The 16,556-nt window shown below is 37.7% G+C and overlaps 3 protein-coding genes across 3 annotated transcripts; 2 read left to right on the top strand and 1 right to left on the bottom strand.

Annotated features, from left to right (window-relative positions):
- Window positions 1-334: 334 nt before the first annotated feature.
- MED10 (mediator complex subunit 10) lies at window positions 335-2,093 on the top strand. Its single transcript, XM_074091246.1, has 3 exons — window positions 335-566; window positions 647-730; window positions 1,852-2,093. The coding sequence occupies exons 1-3, from the start codon at window positions 445-447 to the stop codon at window positions 2,039-2,041; spliced, it is 396 nt and encodes a 131-aa protein (XP_073947347.1). The 5' UTR covers window positions 335-444; the 3' UTR covers window positions 2,042-2,093.
- Window positions 2,094-2,248: 155 nt separating this feature from the next.
- On the bottom strand, window positions 2,249-3,740 carry LOC141430517 (mitochondrial cardiolipin hydrolase-like). The gene is made up of 2 exons (XM_074091245.1): window positions 3,264-3,740; window positions 2,249-3,117 (listed from the first exon to the last, which is right to left on the bottom strand). The coding sequence occupies exons 1-2, from the start codon at window positions 3,607-3,609 to the stop codon at window positions 2,735-2,737; spliced, it is 729 nt and encodes a 242-aa protein (XP_073947346.1). The 5' UTR covers window positions 3,610-3,740; the 3' UTR covers window positions 2,249-2,734.
- A 169-nt stretch (window positions 3,741-3,909) lies between these two features.
- On the top strand, window positions 3,910-13,826 carry tos (Exonuclease tos). The gene is made up of 11 exons (XM_074091244.1): window positions 3,910-4,353; window positions 4,830-4,949; window positions 6,102-6,153; window positions 6,914-7,123; window positions 8,673-8,888; window positions 9,671-9,830; window positions 10,060-10,193; window positions 10,865-11,088; window positions 11,472-12,069; window positions 12,799-12,980; window positions 13,638-13,826. Exons 1-11 carry the CDS (start codon window positions 4,193-4,195, stop codon window positions 13,654-13,656), a joined length of 2,076 nt encoding a protein of 691 aa, XP_073947345.1. The 5' UTR covers window positions 3,910-4,192; the 3' UTR covers window positions 13,657-13,826.
- The last annotated feature ends 2,730 nt before the right edge of the window (window positions 13,827-16,556 follow it).

Below are 16,556 nucleotides of genomic sequence, written 5' to 3'. Positions count from 1 at the left end.
TTTACCTCCCTTTCATTATAAAAATAATAATAATCAAGGAGGTTATTTAACTTATTTATTTACTTTTTCGGTAGCAATAGCAATAATGTGATGTTTTTTTTTTAGTTTTGGCAACAAATAAAATGACACTCTTTCCCGGCCCGTATAACACTGATTTGGAAATACCGACCCTGTTTTTTGTGTACGTGCCCATAGAAACTGACAGGAGCTTCTATGGGCGTGTACACGAAAAACAGGGTTGGTATTTCAATGTCGGTATTATCAGATAAAAAAACGCTTTTTATGTTTTTGGTGTTTTTGGTTTATGTGACGTCTGTCCTGTCATGTCATTTATTTATTCTATTCATTCACTCATTGTCTTTTCGTTCACAGAGTACCTTTTTTATATACTGTTTTCGTTTGTTTGTTGCGCATTGCGATCGATTACCTTCTACAAAATAAATAATGACTTCTCCTCTCGAAAACCTAGAAACGCAGCTGGAGATGTTCATAGAAAACGTGCGTCAAATACGTATTATCGTCAGCGACTTCCAACCGCAAGGGCAGAGCGTTCTAAACCAAAAGATGTAAGTGAAACTAAGCCACGCTGCTTCATAAAAAAGTGTAGACTGTAGTGCGTTTAGTAATTTGTTGTTGTAAATTTCAGACAATCGCTCGTAACTGGCCTGCAGGAGGTAGACAAACTAAAATCTCAAGTGCAAGATATTCATGTACCTACAGAAGTGTTTGAGTAAGTATATTTCTACATTATATGGGTAATTATCTTCTCAATACAACAGTTGCACATCTGGATCTTTATAAAATAGGTTTTGGCTTTTTTCTTTCATAGTGTATCTAGATATTTTTTAATCTGGAGAAATAGAACACAAAGTAAAACCAAATTAAACATGATATCAGACAGTTCACTTGTATGAATGTTCACTATGAGTGGATGCTTCATTTTATAGCATTCAATGGTCACACAACAGAGCTGGAATGACATAAAAAAAAACATGTTGTCTAATGATGTTTTGCATCTTGAATTACAGTGGATTTCATTTATTACAACCTTGGTTGTACTGTCTGTGTCTGCATCTGTTTCCTTTTGCCTGTAATATCTTCCAGATATAACAACAAAATTAGTGGTTCTTTTATACCCAAAATCTACTGTAGTTTAATATGGTCAAATACAAGTGAGCATGGTATTCTGGCTTTACATAAGTATCATAAGTATCATGGGACACTTTACACCAATTGACCTAGTCCCAAACTAAGCAAAGCTTCTACAATGTTTGTTCTTGGGTTTTGGATGTTTAATATGTATTTATCTATATAAGTTGTAGTAAGTGTAGTTTATCTGTTGCCTAGTATCCATAGTATGTACAAGCTTTGCTCAGTTTGGTTGGGACTACGTCAATTGGTGTCAATAATGTCCTATGATATTTTTTTATTATGTATGTACCAGTAAAGTAATGCATGAGGCACATGTACCTCAAGGGACAGGGAACCTGTTAAAACTCAAGAACCACTTGCCTCTTCACTGTTGTAAAAATATAAGTGGAAGTCTCATTTTATTAGACAGGCTTTTACTTGTATTATAAATTACAAATGCAATATTTTACACTATCGCGGTCATTACTAATTTTATGAATTAAATTCAGGTTTTGTTGCGCATACCTTTATTTTAAAGCAGCTTGATATTTCGGCACAGTTGCATGCGCCATGATCACAAAACGCATCAACTCTTGGTGCATGCAACTATGCCTAAATATCAAGCTGCTCTAAAATCAAGGTATGCGGAACAAAACCTGAATTTAATGCATAAAATTACAAATTGTTGTGAATATCCCCCAAAAGCATTTTTTTTTTTAGTTACATTGACCAAGGCCGCAATCCCCAGCTGTACACAAAAGACTGCATAGATAAGGCTCTAGCAAAGAATGAAGAGGTCAAAGGCAAGATAGACTCTTACAAGCGGTTCAAGAGCCACCTCCTTGGAGAGCTTGGAAAGACCTTCCCCAATGAAATAGCGAAATACAAGGCTATTAGGGGAGGTGAATAAGATTAAATATTTTTAAGTGTATGTTTATTAAAATAAGTGTTAAGTAAGTAAATTATTGTTTTTTAATTATGTACCCACAAATGAGTATAACATAAATTTTGTCTACTCACAGCCTAAACTACCACAGAATTTTTTAAAATTGTAGAAATTGGTCCTTTTCTGTAATAAATTACAGCCCTAAATCTTTTGTTAATGAAACACCACCGACACATTTTAAAATTTCATTTTATTTAATATTAAAATTAAAATATAAATCAAAGCTGACCATAAAATGGAGAATTTATAAAAACGAAATAAAGACAGTTTAAGTAAACAATTGAAATTAAGAATAACAATAAAAAAACAGAAATGAAGAAACACTTTTCTTCTAAAAAGTGGTATCAATACTGAAATATAAAATTAAAAAGACAAGCTTTAGTACAATAAATAGACATTGAAAATTGCATAGGCCAGCTCTACCTAATAAATAACCTATGTTTCAGAATTAAAATTGCATTTACATAAATTATCATAATAAATTAGGTCTCTTGCATAAAATAAAAATTAAATTAAGAACAATTCATTTGATAATTTCTCAAAGCCAGTTAGTTAGTCTACTAAACAGCAATTACATGGGACGTAACTGTTGCAGTAACAAGTTGCTGCAACTGTCTTGTTGTTGGTTATGTTGGTTTATATTTATTTACGTGTTACCTACACAATCAGCTCTGGTGTCACCCGGACACTGTCTTCTGCAGTGACAGTAAGTGCACTCAGGATTTCAGTAGGGTCATTATCATTACGTGTGACAAATTCGATATCATCCTCTGATGAGTCGACGTCGCTAGTATTGGAAAGAACGTCAACGTCAAGTTGCAGGTCGCTTGTAAAGTCATGCCACATCAGGTAAAACTCAGACTTCACAGGATAGACCAGCTGTTGCTTGCTGGTGATGTAGACGTAGTTCCAATGGTCGAAAGAGCGGTCATTCCCCCAGTTCAGAGTTCCCGTCATCAGTATCTGGTCGTCAACTAGGCAGAACTTGTGTTGCATTTTGAAGTGGTTCGGTTCGTTTAGTTTACATTTTATTTCTGCACCTGAAAAATAATAAGTACATAAGAGACGCAAAAAGCTGAGCATTGCGTTGTTTCGCACAAAGAATAGGTACATATTTGTGACTTTGTGACCGTGCACCTACCTACGAAAGATAAATTTCCTGCCCAACTTGTTTAATTAAACTTACCTGCATCAATAAGTTCTTTGAGGAAAACCTCCGTAGATTCGTTGTATCCCGTTCGATCGATTATGATGCGAATTTTAATATTTTTTTTCTTAATCAGCCGTACCAAGCGGCCTTGTATAGCGGGGTTGTGGATGCTCGGCATGCAGACGTTAACGGATTTCGAAGCAGAATCAATGAAGCTGAGCAATTTGTCGAAGTAATTGTAAACGTTGTACTGTAGCTTGCAGAACACCATCACTTCATTGATCTCGGTTTTCCGACTTTTATAATACAAAGCTGCAACCGACACAGCACAAGTCAATGCGACCGCGGCAGCCGACGACAAAAAAAATGGATTAAATCTCATTTTTACTGATTTAAAACATGAATAGAACTATAAAGGCACACGCTGCAACCGGTCTTTTAATTTTATAGTTTCAAATAAAATAAAGAGGTCAATTTGCGCTGTAGTACCTTGCTATGAAAATGGCGACAAATCTTGAACTACCCGCAGTCGCTTCGTATTGAAAGTTAGGGATAACATCGGCATTTGGCCGATTTGCAGATGTGTCATGTGCTAACGAGAAATAAACACAGGAAAGCTTTGATTCCTGATAATAATTAATAATAAGTTATTTAAAAATTGCAAAGTTTTGGATTGCCTTAACAAAACATTAAGCCGATTTGGTTAGTAGCTTCGTAAATGCTCTGGAAAACGGCGCGATTTCTGTTGTTTTGACAACAACTGTCAATGTCATATTTAATTCCAGCCCAACACAATATTTTTTTAGGAACTTAGGGCTTATTTTAGAAATTATGATTAGTTTAATCCTCTGCTCAGTGTTATGTTTGCATTTATTAGTTAAATAATGTATTAAGATACCATAATGACTGCTTTATAGCATTTAGTACTATTCAATCGTGTTAATAAATGATTTGAAACATCCAGTATGGGTATCACAGGTTTGATCCCATTTTTGGAGAAAGCCTCCAGGCGGGCCAATGTAGGCGAGTTCGGTGGATGCACAGTCGTAATAGATACCTACTGCTGGCTTCACAAGGGGGCCTTTGCCTGTGCTGACAAACTGGTGCGCGGTGAAGAAACAGACATGTAAGTATTCAAACCCTTTCAGATTTTGTGAATTTATGAATGATACAAGCGATTAAACTAGAATAAATCCATTTTAACGTGCACCAAACGCTTGCCCTTACATCTGTGTACAGGCATTCTGTTGTCGTAAAAGTTATTTATTACCAATAATTAGGTAATTGTAAGTAAATACATTCAGTCGCCTTGATAAGTCTTTTAGTCTTAATATTTGATTTACAAAATACATAAAATCGATTTATGAAAGGATAACTTCAATAGCATGACATCATATTATTTCTATTGAAGATTCTCTCAAACTGGTGTATTCAAAATAATTTTATTCCTCACCATTACAGCTGCAACAAGGCCAAGACATGGAGGTATTTTTAGCAATAGTTAACCTTTTTAATTAAGGAAACTTAATCTTCAGTCCCAGGCAGGATAATTGCTAGTAAATTTGGTAACCCAAAGTTTAACTATTGATTCTTATTTTCCAGTCATATAAAGTACTGCCTCAAGTATGTGACGATGCTGCTCTCAAAGAACATCAAGCCTATATTGGTGTTTGATGGCCGACACTTGCCTGCTAAAGCTATGACTGAAGCCAAGAGGAGAGAGTAAGTATTATTTACTATTATCTTTTTTTCATTTGGCTTTTTGATTTGGTAAAAAAAGTATTCTATTTGGTTTGTCACTTAAATTATCAGAAAGAATTCAACATATTTTTTTCTTTTGTCAAACAAAAACAATTACAAAGACGAGTGAGGGGCCTCTGATGTCACGCTGTTCTTAAAAGAGTCACACAGCGTGACCTCACACGAAACTGTAACTGCATAATATATTAATAATTTATTGTTTTATTATTATTATTTAAATTATCAGGCAGGCAGTTGGAAGCCTAAAGCCTACAGGCCTCGATAGGTGCCTGTATTCTGAACTGACAAAAGAAAAATATGTGTACAATTTTTTCTAATAAAATAACTGATGGACTACTTAGAATTCTTTAGGGCACTAGACTATTGGACAATCAATTTGAAGACTTTCAAGCCTATAATTTGAAAGATAGATGGTAATAGGTCAATTATATGTTTATGGTTTATTAGCTAAGCGTTTGTTAGCCAAGGACCTTTGTTCTGCAAGGCGCATGCATAAGCTGGATTGTTTTCCCTTTTAATAGTTTGACTGTGTTATTTGTAATGTGCTGTAATTTTTTTTTATTTTTTTTTCGAGGCTAATGTGCACCTGTTTGACTTTGCCAGCCTCATTCGAAGACTCAATGGCCACATTCGTCAAACACTTCTATTACAATGTCCAGATTATCTGGCTGCAAAGGAGTGCTTGATGAACCTGTAAATTCGTACTGCATCTTCCTATACCAGACATCTCAAAATAATATTCACTGCACCATTGAACAGGTCAAAATCACTCGAATACCTCTCACGGCTATCCTAAGTCAATACACACTCCACCAAAAAATGTACTAAGTTCAAAAAATGTACTTCTAACTAATAAACAAACTATTGAATAAATATATCTTTTATTATTTATTATTATTTCTAACAAGATCTTAAGTCTGGCTAAAACATTGAGTCTGATTGATTAAATTAAAAAAAATAGATTATATTTTTATTTATTTTTTTATTTGGCGGGAAACCGGTGGGTGGCAAGTGGCGAGTTGTCGTTCATTGTGGCGTTCTAAGGGGTAGGCCTTTGTCCAGCAGTGGACGTCTTCCGGCTGATGATGATATATATATTAATATTATTTTCAGGTCTCGAGACATATCAAAGAAGAGGGCTGCTGAATTACTGAGCCTTGGAAAGGTATTTTTATATATGTTCAACTTAGAGGTAGAAATAAACCAATACTTAACTCATCAAGTATTTAAATTTTGTTTATCCATTATAACAAAACATATTACCTACATTAAAATTAATTGAAAACTACAAATAAAGTCATGCGATTTGCACCTTTCATAGTCTAAGATATTTTTTAATTGTTTTATACCAAGACTGGCTAAACTCACTAACTACTAAAATTGTGCCAATAGTTCTAGGTGGACAAATTTTTTCAAGACCGAGGCGGCGTCGAGCTACCACAGTACTACCTAACCTACCTACCTACCTAACTGTTAGCCCACCTAGAACTATTGGCCAGTCTTGCTTTATACCAGTGATGGGCAAAGTACGGCCTGCGGGCCAATTCCTTCCGCCAATGTTCCTTCAAATAGAATACAAATACAAACAAATACAAATATTTTATTTATCCAATAAAAGTGCTTATTCTACTTACATTCTTTTTGATTATAAACATGGTAAAATCCAAAGGCAATTAAGCGTCAACTGACCCCCGTACTAGTGTAGAATAGTAATATGGGCTGAGATAATTTTTATTTTGATGATATATATATGAATTGAAAAAATTTCGGCCCTCTAAAATATCTGTATCATTAAGAAAGTTTACCCACCTCTGGTTTATGCTTAGTGGCGAGCTACTCGGCCGCATAATGAATAAAGAACACGCTCGCTGGTTTGCTGCTCACTGACATAGTCTCCGACATAACTGTTTATTATTCATTTCCAGATCGAGGAGGCCCGTTCGTACATGCGCCGCAGTGTAGACATAACGCACGCAATGGCTCTAAGTCTCATTAAGGAGTGCAGGAGACGGAATGTGGACTGCATCGTGGCCCCTTACGAGGCTGACGCTCAGTTGGCGTATTTGAACGTCAAGAATATAGCCCAGTTGGTCATTACGGAAGATTCTGATTTGATACTGTTTGGCTGCACTAAGGTGTGTTAAATGTTAATGCAATGTATAAAATATGGTTCTCTATCGTTTGCCCGAATGTATCGTTTTCTAGAATTTTCATTTGCCATAAAGTAATTTATTTTTGAAATAGTAATTTCTTCAGAGTTGCTATTAAACTAACCTAACCTAACTTACTGCATTTATATGATGACTTTTAAAAAAATCCTGAAAACAGCACGGTTCTATATATTTTATGGCAAACGTTGGTATGGCAAGTGAAATTCGGGCAAATGAGATTCGGGCAAGTAAAGGTAAACGATAAAATATAGTATGGAGGGGGACTGACCTATACGCGACTATCACGATAGTTAAGATGAATTGTTACTGATTCGTCGTATTCCTGTTTCGTCGCATTCCTGATTTGCCGTTTTCTTCTTTTGTCGGAATTATCTATATATAATTAAATCTATCATGCAGTAAATCAGTCAGTATCAGAAAAGAAGATACGTTTTAAATATTAAATACAAAAGTAGTCACGGTAATTGCATAGTTTCATTTGATATTGAAAATCCGACGAAACAGGAATCCGACGAAACAGAAATCCGACGAAACAAGATTACGACGAATCAGGAACAATTCGTTAAGGATGTATAGATTTTTGTCATTGCTTAAGTTGTTTCCCTGCTGAGCAGTGGCCGTGTTGTCTAACGTTCTGGCGCTTGCGATCCCATTCACCATGTCTTTCTACCCTCATTCCATACTGGATGATAGAAAGAAACAACAAGACCTCAGGCTGCGGCTGCGCGGAGGAATGACATCACCCTGATTGACATTAACCCGTCGAACGCCCTGCGCGCCACAGTGGCGCGTATCTAAGTACTCGTGATTAGTCGATTTTTGTTACTAGTTTCGATCACCCTTTAACATAGGGTACTGGTCCAAAATTACCCAAAAAAGTCGTTTGTCGCGCGACGGGTTTAATTTAATTATTAAGGCTCAGTTAGATATCCAATCACAAGCGTGACAGAAATCTCAAATGGACCTCATGATATGGATAAAACCCTTATTGCCAGGCCACATCGCTCGGAGAACATAGCCATTGAAGGAGAAAAGTGATTTAGTTTGTTGGATTCTAGCAGGGAGGCCTTTGTTCAACAGTGGAGTTCATCATCATCATCATTTCAGCCGTAGGACGTCCACTGTTGGACATGGGCTTCCCCCTCTAGACCTCCAGTCGCTTCGGTTGGCAGCGGCCTGCATCCACCGTGAACCCGCGGCTTTAACCAGGTCATCCGTCCATTACGTTGGTGGAAAACCTATGCTGCGCTTGCCAATCCGCGGTCTCCTGTCGAGAACTTTTCGGCCCCAACGGCCATCTGTCCTCCGTGCTATATGGCCTGCCCATTGCCACTTCAACGAGCTAATTCACTTGGCTATGTCGGTGACCCTTGTACTTCTATGTATCTCCTCATTTCTGATTCGATCCCGCAGAGAAACACCAAGCATAGCTCTCTCCATAACTCGCTGAGGAAACGCTGATAAATGGGTTAAATGCCCTGAAATTAATCATTTATTTGACACACACTTCCAGGTGCTATTTAAAATGGACCTCGACGGTATGGGCACGCTAGTCGAAACATGCAAGCTTCCCCTTGTGATGCGGTGTCCCATAGAGCACTATAGGTTTGACAAATTCCGGCAAATGTGCATCATGTCTGGATGCGACTATTTGGCCTCTCTGCCAGGCATTGGGCTGGCAAAGGCTAGGCAATTCGTTAACGCCACACAGGATTCCAATTTTGCTAATGTAAGTATATTTTTTACCCATTGCTGAGAAGCATTTTTGGTAGCTCATCCTCTCTCCAGTAAGCTGTAAAAGCCATCTGAGCCTAACAGTAACAGTCCGAAAAAATAGTAGATTGAACAACAAGAGCAAAAAACGAGCCATTTCATCCGAGACGTTCATATAGCCACCCAAGCCGGTATGGCCAGGGTGGATAGACACGTCAAGGGGAAAATGCGATTAATGCTCGAGTTTTACATTCTGCTTTTCACTTCAATGGCGAGGAAATTAAATATCAACAGTGAAAGCAATTGTTCACTTACTATATGTATATATGCACCTTTTATTGTTCATGCATTATTATATAGTTGTAAATTGTAAGTTTTATTGATCTATTTTGACTGATTTGATTGATTTTTAGTTTTAAATAAATTTTTTTTTTTAAATAATAATAATAATAAATTTATTTGTAAACACATGGCTTATCTATTTACATTGGAATGTCCGTCAGACCCCGAACTAGGCTGAGCCTGTATCTCGGGGCCTAGCAAAAATAGCAGGGCCTAGCAAATGTATGTAGAAACTTCTTTGTTTGTGGCTGTTTACACCTGATTGCCTTGGTCTTAGACGAAGATTTTACTTTATGCACTAGAGCATAAAAAGTCGTTTTATGTCGCCTAGATACAGCATAAATAAGAACTTACGAGCATGAGAACTGAAAAAGTTTTTTTTTTTCAATCTTTGAAGTACAAATGTAGATAATAATCTGTTCCCATTGTGAAAATTCGAGTACATTCTGTATGCAGGCCCTCAAGAAGCTACCAAGTTTCTTCAACCGCTCTTCGCTCTCTGTTACTGACGAATATAGAGAAAACTTCCTGAAAGCAGAGGCTACTTTTAAACACCAGTACGTGTATGATCCCATAGAGAGGACAATGGTGAGACTGACAGAGCCCGATGATGAAGGTAAGTCACTTTGATCTGTCTTTCTTGTAGTCAGATAGTCATCAACTGTAATAAACATACTCGCACGCACGCCCACGCACAGCAACGCGTTGGCTAACAAATAAAAATGCTTTGGCGAGATACTGCGGCCCGCGGGCCTGGGTTTGGCCACCCTTATTTTACAGTGATAAGACGAACAGGAAGCGATTTTTTTAATTCATTGAAATTTTTATTTTTATTTTTATTATAGACATCGAAAAAGCGTTGTGCGTAAACGCCGGCGAGCTATTGGATCCTAAAACAGCTTTCCAGTTGGCTCTCGGCAATTTGGACCCGTTTTCTCTGAAGAAAATGGACGATTGGCACCCTGATCACAGACCTGCGGTAAGGCACAAGTTTCTTGCGATCAAAAAAAATAGACACAGATTCCCAAACTTATTTATACTGTGACGCCCTTGGGACGTTGCCATTTTTTTACGACGCCCCTCATTCCAGCCCCCAAAAATACTAGCCTAGTACCAGGTTATCAGAAAAACACTATTGGGACATAATTTCAATAGAAAAAAATCAAATCGTTAGCGTAAAAATAATAACAAAAAAGTAAAACCGACTCCAAAAAATTAAAAAAATAACAAAAAATGGAACCGACTACAAAACCCTTGAAAATATTTTTCTAGGTACGTACTAGCTCGAAGTCGGTGCCTCAGCACGAGCCAGCAGGAGTGGGACAATAGTCGTCTACCTCTTTTACATACTATGGGTTTCATTCAATCCCTCCGGTCTATTTCAGGTCCATGATTGCCAAGAAAAATGCGCGGCAAGAAACTTGGCACAAAGTATTTTTTTTTCAAAGCAAAGTGCATTTTTAACAATGTATAAAGTCTCAAAGATCAAACTATAGTCAGCTTTTTGAAAGTGTATATTCATAAAACGTCGCTGGAAACCTTCAGAAGGACATAGGATAGTTTTTATCCCAGGAGATTTTTCGCAGACGAAGTCGGAGACAACAACTAGTTGTAAGTTGTAGCAACTGCAACATCAGTATTTTCTTCCAGACCAACAATATCAAAACTGACAGCTGGAAAGACACGGGCATTGCTCCACACCCCAGCATGTGGCATCAAGAGTTTGCGCAACATCTGAATGACAACTGTCCATGGCAGAAGAAGGTTAAGAAGCTCGAGCCTATTATAGGAGCGCCCACCATGAGGCCTGTTGCGAGGAAGGTCGTCAATTTAGTGGCGAAGGTCGTGCCTGAGACGCAGGATCAGGATGACAGGTAAAATGGTTTGTGAGCTCCAGGGAGTTGTGGATGTGCAGCCGAGTTTTTTAGCCGGGGTGAATCCGGCACTGTCTGGGTCCTACCTTCCTAGTCGTTCATAATGGATTTTGCCCGACTGGACGCCCCCATTTCCATGACATTATGCAAAAAGTTGGTTGCGAAATGATATAATCGGCAATAATTAAATTTAGAAAACCTTGAGCTTGACTTTACAGATGAAAATATATCTTTATATTTGACGTCCGGTTTAGGTCAATTGGTCCCATGATATTATTATTATTTATTATTATTTTCGTACCTTGTCACTATAAATCTTTGACTGCAACTATACTTACTTAAGTAAAGATGGCGTTATTCATATAAAATTTATCTTATTTCAGTTTATCAATAGAAAATCTACGTAAAATATACTGCGTGGAGCCAGCGATGAAAAAACAAAAATTAGATAACGAAACAACTCTAGAATTAAGCGAAACATACACCGAGGACTCTAACTTCAATTCTGCTTTCAATCACGAAGATATCAAGCAAGAACAAGACAAGTCACCAATACTAGAAAACAAGCGACGATCCTTCAAGAAAAACTTGACCAACACATATTCTGTACTTAAAAGACTGAGTAAATTTCCTAGAACAACAGTAGATGGTGACAATGTTGTCGAAAGCAAGTTCTTCAATGCAACAGCACCATCCCCGGAACGTGTGAACAGAAACCCGTTCAAAATTGAGCCTAAAGTCTTAGAGATAGATTCACAGTGCTCTGAAATACCTGATACACAAGAGAATTCGCAGAAAGAAAACTCTCCCTGTAATAGTCCTAAGAAATTGAGTCCGGTTCTGGAGCCTAGTCCCCGAGGAAAGAATCCATTCAGACTGAAGATTGAGAATGAAGTTCCCAAGTTTGATATGCTGAGTGAAGACTCTGTGATAGAGAACACATATCCAATGGAGCAATTGGTCACTCCCGTAGATTCTCAGGTAAGAATATATTTTATGGTTGTTTAGTTGTCTCCAGCTTCTTGCTACTGTGGGGCGCAGGCTTCCTTTCAGTGTTAAAGGGCTTGGGCTATATAAGCTATCCTTTCAAAAATTTTAATTACAGTATTTGCTATTTATAATAATTCTTAATTACACGTGTTTTTCCTAACGCGGTATAACAAAATTTGGATTTTGTAGGTCAAAAAGAAGAAAGACTACATATGTTTATTGTTAACTAAAATTAAAAGTATTAACTTATTTTATTGTGAATTCTGAACGCAGCTTCCAGAGGCGTCTTTAGCCCATGCAGCGCCCGTGTGCAATTATAACTTTAGCGCCATCTAGGAAGCGCGCAGTCAAAATGTGCCGGCGCCCCTAACACCGCTGCGCCCGTGTGCAACGCACGCCCTGCACTATAGTTAAAGACGCCTCTGGCAACTTCATAGAACGGTGCCTTTGTGGGAGCGAGACATCTACCGCTGTCTTTCTTAAAAACTCGCGAAGAAATTTTTGTACTTGAAAGATATTCAGACAATGGTGTTCTAATAAAAACCTTTAAAAAATCAGTGTAATGCCCACTAAGCATTGTTAAAAAACTGCAATAAACGCAGTTTTTCAGACTTCAGTCCATCAGATTCAGAAAAGCTACAATGTTAGCTACACACGGAGTCGCGATTCGAACTTACCTACGTTTATAATTATTCATTATTTACCCTTCCCTCTGTTCAGGCGTCGTTCGGTGATTCTCCCTCCAAGGTGTGGCACGCGAGCTTCAAGTCTCGCCCACTGAGCCAGCCTGCCAAGAGCAACGGCCTGAAGAAGTCCACCTGCAGGGTCCCAGGTTTGAGGAGGACCGCCTCTGTGCCGAGCAACCAACCCACTTTGCTGGGCAAATTCGGCTTCCAGAAAAAGTAAGTAACCCCACTATAGCGTGTTTCGTATTCCACAGATTCTCGACTAAACAGATTCCCAACTCAACACATTCACTACTGTATGGATTCTTAACTCACCAGATTCCCAACTGAACATATTCCCAACTCAACGGATTCTTAACTCACCAGATTCCCAACTCAACATATATTTATTTAAGGAGAACCAACAGCTAAAAACACAATATATCTAGTAGAAATAGCAACAGAGCCAATTACAGGATCCCACAGGTAGTTATAGTTTACATGTTAATTAAGCAAGGTGACGCGCAACATATCAAACGATACACCTTGCTAAACAGAACACCACAGAATTTCAAATGGAATTCCTATACTGTACAACACAGTAATAATTTCCTTTTGAACAAATATGCAACAAAGTTAATGCTAATAGAAATTCCACAGGTAGAACATTAGTATTAACTTACACTAGGTTAGTGCACTATCCCAAGGAAGAGCTATATGCTCAACTCAATGGATTTCTAACTCACCAGATTCCCCAATTCAACGGATTCTTAACTCGCTAGATTCCCAACTCAAAGGGCTATCAAACCATAAAACTTGACATGATAATTTTGAATCTGCATTTGGACTAAAATTGTCAAGGTTGGCTGTTGATTATTTAATTTTTTGTTTCAGGCCAGTACTGAAGAGGTGAAAACATTTAAATTAAACATTACCTCGATAGAGATAAGTTTTAACCTAGTATTAATAATTCATAGTAGCTTTTTTATGACTTGAACTGGACGAAATAAGTCCTGGTGATTCCGTGAGTGTAATTGAGTGATTATGTGATATTGTTATGTGAATAAAACAATTTTAAGTTTGCATTGTGTATTTTAACTTAATTGTTTGTTAAGTTCAGCGTCGGCCTAGCCCTTGATTAAGGTAGAGCGAGATGTCTGCACCGCTTCCGCGCCTCTCAAAAGGCGCCATCACTATTTTATTTTGCACTTTAAACTGGAAAGGGGCGCCGCTTGCCATCTGGCTCCGGCGCCTAGAGCGACCGCTCCTCTTGCTCTACCCTAGGGTCCGCGTTGAGTCCCTTATACAGGACAATACTCTTACTCGACCGTAATTAAAATAAGAATGAAAGTACCGTTAGTAGTGCACTTTATCATTATCGATAAACTGCTTAACGGCGGTGTAATGACACCGCCATGACCGTAGTAGGCACAATACAATACAAATCGCATTTTGAGAATCAAACCGTCAAAAAATTTGTCACCTCTCAAAATTGACACTATAATAACTATAACACACGGGTCGGCAATAGTAGGAAGGTACACTAACTTTGCAATACCTGTCATCACCACGATTAACCTCTTCACCGCCACAAAACGAACGAAGTAACGTGTTCTGTGCGCCACAGAAAAACCAGCGACAAATCAACTTGATTTTTAATTCCTTTGCATAAGGATTAATTTCGAGTTGAATGATGGTCATGTATAGATGACCGTGACGTGTGAGGCATTCTATTGGCTGTTCCGACTGGATGACTCGCGTTGAAGAGGTTAAAAATTTACCATAACGTAAAACAAAACGTAAAACACCACGCCACTGATACTTTGATTATATGGCAAACCTGTGGTCGTATTGTCTAACGCCCGAGCAATCGCGATCGCATTCGCCATCTCTTTCTGCCTTCATCCCATACCTGCCAGAACGTTAGGCAATACGGCCACCGGAATGAACGACAATAGATAACGTAATCCGTGCCATGAAGGCCGTCTTTAACCTAACGGGGGCCCTCGGCATTTTAATGCAATGGAAAGAATCCTGTGTGCCCTCATGGCAAATTACTTCGCTAAAAAAATAAACTACTATTTTTTTAATAAAAATGGTACATACATAAAATTTCCCTAGCACGTTCGAAGTATAAAAACCTTTTCTACTCTAGCGGAATCCGCTCACCCGTTAGAATACCAGGAAATACTATTAAACAATGTTTTGAGTACCTTTTATTACGGTTTTATTATCAATTTGAACCTATATCATTTTATCGCAGACGTTTGACCGTTAAGCCTGCTGGCCAAATTAAATTGGAATCCGAATGAATTCCACCATTGTTTAGAAGCTGGTGGATTTGAATATTTGCCAATAGGCGTGTAATTAAAATTTCTAGAGTTCCAAACCGGATATTGATTGGAGTTTGGTTCAGTTACGATTCTTAAAGTACCTATTTGGTTGGCTCAGGATTTTGGCGCATATTTAAATTTAACCTTTATAAAACATAATAAGGATTAATAAAACATGCCTTAACAATAATTAAACAAAAATTAAAGGTATTAGTTTGATGTGATGATTAAAGTTTAGATTTTTTTTGTGGGTGGTTTTTTCCTAGAAAAATAAAGTGGGTACCTAGGTACTTGGGGAGTTACAGTGGCAAACAGACATTTCTTTTGTTGGGTAGCATGGTAAACGGTTGTGTTGCTCTGAAAATGAGCTCTGATTGAGTTCGAAATGCGTCAGTGTGGGTGTTAGATGGGTTTGTGTGATTTGTGTGTTCTTACAGTGTGGAGGTGGAGGAACTACATGAACACGCATTTCTTGCATAAATGTAGCTACTTATCATAAGGTCGCGGGTGAGCAAAGTACATACCTAATGGTTTCAGTTAATTCATATTTAACTTAGAAGATGTTATTTTCTTTTGTAGGTATTTATTTTATTACATAAGTGTTAACTTTCGAGGTTTTGTCGTAATTTTGACTTCGATACATTTTAAGTCGGTTCATGTTTGTTTTAATCGGTAAGTTATTTATTTGCTCTAACATGATTCAAAGTGCCTACGTTGTTCGAGAAAAAAAGATATTGTTTAAATATCAGAGTTATCCATCATGTGAGCGTATCGACCATGCAATGCACAGAGAATTCATTGGCCGCGCCGACTATATTACATATATACATAATATAATATATGTATATAAACAAACCTCACTCTAAAACCCTCTTAGGCTGGAACGCATTCGCTACCCCTCTTGTATTGCAGTTGTCTACTACGGTCTGCAAGCGCTTGTTATCATCTGGGTCTGGGAGGCTCGTATCGTATTGTACTAAATTCTGTCTCTCTCTCATTCTCGTATAAAATAATATAAGCGTCAGCGGGACGGCAAGACGTTAACTTCGATTTTCGAATTTAGTAGTAGCCCCCCAATTAGTCACTCGTTTGGTTTTTTCATTCGTTCAAACATATTCTAAACACTCATTAAAACGACGACCAACGCAAAAAGGCCCTTTGAGAGAATTTAACCGCTCTATGCGAAATGCCGTGTTATGCTTTCCTTTTTTTTAGACAAAAAAATCGTACGTAGGTAGGTACGCTCATGGAAACAGAAATTTACAAATGTGGCAAGCTGAAAAAACAGGGTTGCCCTGTTTTTAAAGGATGCGTTGGATTTTAAATAAGCTTCGGCTTGAATTAAACAGTTGGTATGGTTGTGAGATAATGATAATATTGCTTTTATTTTTGCCTTCATGTCTCTTCTACTTCTTAAATTAATTCTACTTTTAAATGCTTAAAAATCCGTACTTTGTCTTGCTTGCTTAATCCATACTAA

Source organism: Choristoneura fumiferana, chromosome 8, assembly GCF_025370935.1.
Source record: "Choristoneura fumiferana chromosome 8, NRCan_CFum_1, whole genome shotgun sequence".
NCBI classification, from domain to species: domain Eukaryota; kingdom Metazoa; phylum Arthropoda; class Insecta; order Lepidoptera; family Tortricidae; genus Choristoneura; species Choristoneura fumiferana.
Note: the sequence above shows the minus strand (reverse complement) of the source record. Positions and strands in the feature narration are given on the sequence as shown.

What these genes read in the sequence shown, in the direction of transcription:
- MED10 (XM_074091246.1), top strand. Translation starts at nt 445, where the DNA reads ATGACTTCTCCTCTCGAAAACCTAGAAACGCAGCTGGAGATGTTCATA. An exon ending in AGCGTTCTAAACCAAAAGAT is followed by an intron (nt 567 to 646) that starts GTAAGTGAAACT and finishes TGTAAATTTCAG; the next exon opens with ACAATCGCTCGTAACTGGCC. An exon ending in GTACCTACAGAAGTGTTTGA is followed by an intron (nt 731 to 1,851) that starts GTAAGTATATTT and finishes TTTTTTTTTTAG; the next exon opens with TTACATTGACCAAGGCCGCA.
- LOC141430517 (XM_074091245.1), bottom strand. Translation starts at nt 3,609, where the DNA reads ATGAGATTTAATCCATTTTTTTTGTCGTCGGCTGCCGCGGTCGCATTG. An exon ending in CAAAGAACTTATTGATGCAG is followed by an intron (nt 3,118 to 3,263) that starts GTAAGTTTAATT and finishes ATTATTTTTCAG; the next exon opens with GTGCAGAAATAAAATGTAAA.
- tos (XM_074091244.1), top strand. Translation starts at nt 4,193, where the DNA reads ATGGGTATCACAGGTTTGATCCCATTTTTGGAGAAAGCCTCCAGGCGG. An exon ending in AATTACTGAGCCTTGGAAAG is followed by an intron (nt 6,154 to 6,913) that starts GTATTTTTATAT and finishes ATTCATTTCCAG; the next exon opens with ATCGAGGAGGCCCGTTCGTA. An exon ending in AGGATTCCAATTTTGCTAAT is followed by an intron (nt 8,889 to 9,670) that starts GTAAGTATATTT and finishes TTCTGTATGCAG; the next exon opens with GCCCTCAAGAAGCTACCAAG.